Source organism: Polypterus senegalus, chromosome 2 (assembly GCF_016835505.1).
Source record: "Polypterus senegalus isolate Bchr_013 chromosome 2, ASM1683550v1, whole genome shotgun sequence".
In the NCBI taxonomy this organism is placed as follows: Eukaryota; Metazoa; Chordata; class Cladistia; order Polypteriformes; family Polypteridae; genus Polypterus; species Polypterus senegalus.
The window spans coordinates 285,223,382-285,229,381 of NC_053155.1; the positions used below are offsets into that span (position 1 = coordinate 285,223,382).

General features: G+C 31.9%; 1 protein-coding gene across 2 annotated transcripts in view; it reads left to right on the plus strand.

The window, feature by feature from the left end:
• slco2b1 (solute carrier organic anion transporter family, member 2B1) overlaps positions 1 to 5,683 on the plus strand; it is a 115,418-nt gene extending 109,735 nt beyond the window's left edge. For both annotated transcript variants that reach the window (XM_039745715.1, XM_039745714.1), the window contains exons 13-15: positions 444 to 508; positions 2,511 to 2,631; positions 3,372 to 5,683. In XM_039745715.1, coding sequence (XP_039601649.1) covers positions 444 to 508; positions 2,511 to 2,631; positions 3,372 to 3,567 — 382 coding nt within the window. In that variant the 3' untranslated portion in view covers positions 3,568 to 5,683. The remainder of the gene's footprint in view (positions 1 to 443; positions 509 to 2,510; positions 2,632 to 3,371) is intronic.
• Positions 5,684 to 6,000: the final 317 nt, after the last annotated feature.

Here is a 6,000-nt window from a genome sequence, read left to right on the forward strand (position 1 = left end):
CAAAGAATGCTGCGGAAGAGATATATATATATATATATATAAGATATATATATATATATATATATATATATATATATATAGTAGAATAAAGCACAAAAAGAGATAAAAAGAGTTGGATGATGTGGGTCCAGGTGGTTGAAAACTGAAATTGGTGTAAGATGTCTTTCTGCTGACAATAGCCTAATAATTAGATTGTGATTAAGACTTAAAAAAGGGTCTATGATCTGCTTCTCGCAACTGAGAGGACGTGATGGTGGATGTTTGCCAACTGCCCAAAAAGCCACAAGTGTTACCTGGTAGGTAACCACCTAATAATCAGATTGCAATTCAGGCTTTAAAAAAACACATACACACACATATATAGAAGCAATAGAAGACCTGTTGAGAATTAAAGATTATGTAGAATTATCTGATGTACTTTTTATTTTCCACTTACCTTGCAGGTCAGTTTCACCGGATGATAAATCTTTAGCGCTTGGCATCCAGTTTATGCTCTTCAGAATTCTTGGTGAGTTCATAAAAATGCATGGGCTTTCACTGAATTCAGTTTTACAAAATGTATATTTTAATGCAGTATATTAACATGTGAACTATAAACAAATGATAATATTAATTTATTACATGTTTATGCTTTTGTTTATATTAAATTAGCAAAATTAATACCAACTCTGTATGAGTTACAGAAGTCTGTTTTTAGATAGGCTTTCCTTATTGCATCTATTGGGATGGCTTGAGGTTGAGGTCAAAGAGACAGTGATTAAAGGAAACATTTTTAAGGGCATCTAGAGGAAACACAAAAATTTTAAACTCAAAAAACCAATGTGAAATCAAAAAGTCCACAGGGATCCTCAGCTCACCTGCTGAACTAAACAGCATGGAAACACAGCCATTTCAGAGGGAAGACTGTGTTAAAGCCATGGTAAGAGATACCAAATTGAAGGAATGGTACTGCAAGTCCTATGTACCTTGCCAGTTACTTTGTGAATGGATTTGAAGAGAAATGATATTTAATATAAATTTTCATGAAGCAATAATTCAACAGCATGACATGATTTAATGACAATGGGTACATCACTGTCTAGAAAGAATTACAGTTGATCAAAATTATTACTAATAATGTTAAAATATAATATGAACTGGTTAAACAACAATAAGCTCTGTATGTTTTGACAAAATAATGTGTGTTGGTGTTAACATAATAACTGAAACCAATGTAGCCTCTCTATTTAGAGTAGTCAGATCACTATAGAGTTAGAGTGATCTATAGCTACAGGGTGTGCCTGCTAAATTAGTTTTATCTGACTTTGGGATTTTAGGCAAGTAAGAATTTATAGATTTTAGTGTATGCACTGCAATATGAGGCTTAACCATTTAATAATTGTATATTGATAAAGGAGTTTATTATGTGCTCTAAACTTAATTGGATGTCAATTGTTAATGGTCTGCTTAATGGTCTTATATTTTATTTTTTCTTAAGCATAATACATTTTTCTTGTTAGTCATTTTCATTCATTCTATGATTTGGGAATATGTAGTTTCCAATTAAATACCCTGTGCACATGTAAACAACGATTTTGAATATATTGATGTATTTTATTGTCTTTTTTTCTTCCCACAATGCCATTTTGGCTGTGTCTGTTAGTAGTGTGTTTTAGGGTTTACATAGCTTTCACTCTAATGAGTAACGCCGTAATATATCCTTCTGATATAAATGTGGCATTGATCGCTTGGTGGATAAATCAGCGTTAAAAACATTAGTGGTCGCTACGTTGTTAAGAATTTAGCCTTGGATCTTTCGATTCTGACCCTTTTCCATCCTTCACTCTTTTCTGATTTTTTTTTTTGCACACTCCTTTGATCTCTCTTTTGTTTCCTTCTTTTTATAGTCATCTTCTGGTCATTTTTCTATGGGTTCACAAATATGTCAGAGCAAAAAAATTATTTTGCTCGTAACACCAGGGAAGTGATGTAAGATCTGAATTAATGTGGTTATTCTTATCAGTTCTAGAACATACTGATCATAAAGCATCAGAATTTTAAATTCGACTTTTACCAATTTAATGAACTAGATTTTCAGGATTTTGCAGCTTAAGCATCCACCTAAATTGTGCAGTATCCCTAAACCGAAGAAAAGTTATTTGACAAAGATTTAATTCTTATCTAACACTTTCCAGAATCTTAATTTCATTTTGCATATACACTAAAGGAATATGTTAGAGTTTAATTCTATCTATGAACTTATCAAGATTGTATAGAGGAGATATATTCAGTATTGCCTGATTTTCCTTTAATGCTTTAATACTGGTTTCAGACAAGGACTACATCTAAAATCAAAACTTCTATGAAAAACTAGGACACATAGTGTCAATGTAATCAAAAATCAACTTGTTACTTAAAAATGCTTGCAAACTGATATATTAGCTTAATTTAACTAAGAATGTATGACAAAAGACAGTGTAAAACAATTTTGCTTATTTCCTATTGAAGTATTTTTTCATTCATTTTTTAAGCTTGGATGCCAGGGCCAGTGCTTTATGGAACTGCAATAGATTCTACCTGTCTTTCATGGGGGATAAAAAACAACAAGACAGCCGCATGCTTATATTATGATAACAATCTTTTTAGACACAGGTATGGTAATACATTTTTATAAAGCTGTTACATTTATTACAAGCAAGACCATATATTATATTACAAGAAATCAAAGATGTTGCATTATTACTGTGTATCCATATTTTATTAATTTCAAAGAGTGACATAATGCAGTTGTCTTGTATCCTGGGCAACTCAAGGCAACATCTCAAAGCAATAATGTTGACTGGGAGTGAGTCATGGTTTCTTCTCAACATTTCATATTTGTGGTGGCTTTATAGACCATCCCCAATTCCGCTGTCCTTAACTATACACAGATATTACCTAATTTTTGATGATCTTATGATGCATGGCAACTTTATCAACTGCATATAGTATATAACTTAAGTGATTGGTAATTACAGCAATTTGAAGGGTGATGCAATATTTGCAAAATTTTTGTGGCACTCTTCACTGACAGTGCTTGACTATAGCTAATAAAATTTAGATTAATTTTGCCTTTCGTAATATGTCACATAGGGTGAATCCCTATAACTACTTAAGCCATTAAACGTAATTTAAACTAAACACTATGAAATGTAACATAATATAGCACTTATGTCTCAAAACTAATTTTGGGGTTTGACGTAAAGGAAATGAGTGTTAGTTATTTCCTAGGATGTAAAACTAGGGTACTGAAAGATTACTGAAAAAGAGTTTACTTACCTTTTTGCAATATTTTTTTTTACTTATTGTAACATCCTTTACCCATTACATGATATATTTTATCTATTTTTCAGGTTCCTGGGACTTCAGATCATGTTTGAATGTTTTGCATTTTTGTGTTTTCTAATGACTTTTATAATCCTAAGAAAGTCAAAAAATGAACCAGTAGAGCAGAAGAGAATAGAAGAAACGGAAAAGGACAAAATGCTTCAGCCTGAAATGTGTAAGCTGAAACATGAGCCTGTGCATTCAATTGATGCTAAAGCTTGAGTAAAGTTAACCTGAGAAAGAATGATCATCAAAGCACATCTTCCTCATTCAGATGACAATTTCTTTATTATGTTTTCATAAGTGAAAGGCTTTTATTAAGAATTAAACTGTACAAGTTCTCCAAATATTAATATTTGGCTAGAAAAAGAAAATGTGATCTGTTAAAGAGCTGAAAATTTCAAACCTACCAGTGATGCACTGTGTGAGCATCAGAAAGACATTTTATCCAACTGTGCGTCCATCTCCACCTCATGAAAAATGACTGGAGGAGTTCAACAGGAAGAAATTAAATTTCAGAGTTTGATTTTCAGGTTGGCTGGCTTTGAAAGATATACATTTTCTACATCGATATTATATTTTGGAGCTATTATGTGATGCCTTGTTGATTGATACATAGCACTACACAATAGGTAATAGATCATATCTGAGAAAGAGCCAAGTGTTATGATAAATGTTAAAAATTAATGTGAACTGAGCCATCTTACTGCTGTGAAATGTACTGTTAGCAACAGACTCTTATTGTAGCATACCTTAAAAACATCCATCAACCATCTCATCCAACAACACCTTTGACAAACAAGAACTCCACAAGCATTTGAAGCACGAGATGAGGTGCTTGTCCATCACATAGTACACTAATCCACACCTCCACTTCACACCAGGCCATTTTAGAGCCTGAGTACCAACACTTAACCTAGGCATTATAGGGTATGGAGAGAAAAATAACAAAGAAGTTTTAGTTAAGCTTTTATTTACACCTTTTAAAATAAAATGTATAGACTACAATATTTTATAGTACAGTGTATATATGTGAAGCTGGCATATTTTCATAGCTGCATTTGCTTACTGTGTTTAAGAGGGCAATAAATTCCATATATAATGTTCATGAGCATACATAATTAACTGACAAGAAATTATGACATGCTTATATTAGTGTGTAGAATTTTGTTTATTTTTACAAACATATCCTTATGTATTTTTGTATTATATGAAAAATATAATTCAACAGCGTATCTTGTATTTCCAAAAGATTTGAAATCTACAATGAACATCTTAACTTTGGTCATGTCAGAAATATTATGTAGATATTTTAACCTCTTTAAGATGTTCTTTGTATAAAACAATGAAAGACTGAATATATCTGAGGGTATGATATGTATCATTGAACACAGCACTGGTTTATTTTTTCCTTAGTAAAAATGATCAACTAAGATATTATAAGAGTTTCCCTATGTATGTGACTGACCTTTATAAATTGTTCAAAAGTAGCCCAATCTGGTTATACTGTATATACAGTATATATATATATTTTTCCGAGTTTACAACTAAAAAATATACTCTTAATGCAACACTTTCATAAAGTCAGATTTCAGGTGCAACCAGCTAATTGCTTAGCATGATTACCAGTGCTGGAAACTCAAAAATATAAAAAGTACAATAATGTGAATTAAAGTTACAATACTGGTGATACTATGTTGATAAAAGTCCATAGCAAATTTATAGTGTTTTGATTCTCCCATCTATCAGGTGTGCTAATTACTCAGGTATGCTTAACTCTGGTATTATAACTGAATTAAGTTCAATCCAGATTTTTGATATTATACCTTAGAGTACAGTGATAGATATATATTGATTATCCCCCAGAGGCAACTTCACTGAAAGCACTACAGTACAGGACATGCTGCAACAGCATACTACAACAGGTAAAAATTAATAAAAAAAGCAAATTCATAAAAAAAATACATACAAAAAAGTATAAGATGAAAAATATATGTATCAGAAATAAACCTTTATTAAAACAACAGAACGATAGAATGTTCAGTTATATTTAATCAGTGAGTGATCCATAATGCAGGTGCTTACCTAATGGAGTCTCAATCACAGGTCAAGTAGATGAATGTATGTGAGTCAACCATTTAGTGACCCAGAGGTAAAATCTACTTGACAGTTTGCTGGTATAGAATAAAATATTTTACCAGATGGCAGCAGGGCCAATGGTTATTGCTGTGGTATATGGGATATGAAATGAATCAAAGTGGTTTCTTGAATTATCTTTTATAATAAATGTCCTGTGTTAATGTCATCATTGTCCCACTAATGAAATGGACCATTTTAATCACCTACTGCAGAGCCTTGTGTTGTGCCACAGCATTCTTAAAAAATGAAGGTCCTGTTAAGCCTTTTCAACATAGTAGGCTCTGTTAAAGGACTAAGATATTCTCTGTGATGTGGACCACTAACAACTTTTAGCCACTTACTATTTACACCAAGATGGCATTGATTTCAATAAGCCTGTGTCTCCTTCCGAGTCTTCAGAAGAAAGTTCCTTTGTTTTGTTCACATTAAATAGTGAACCAAAAGGTGAGGATGTACAGGTTAGTATTTACTAAAGATGAATATAGGAAGCATGTTTAAGTTTAGAAAAGTTTTTTT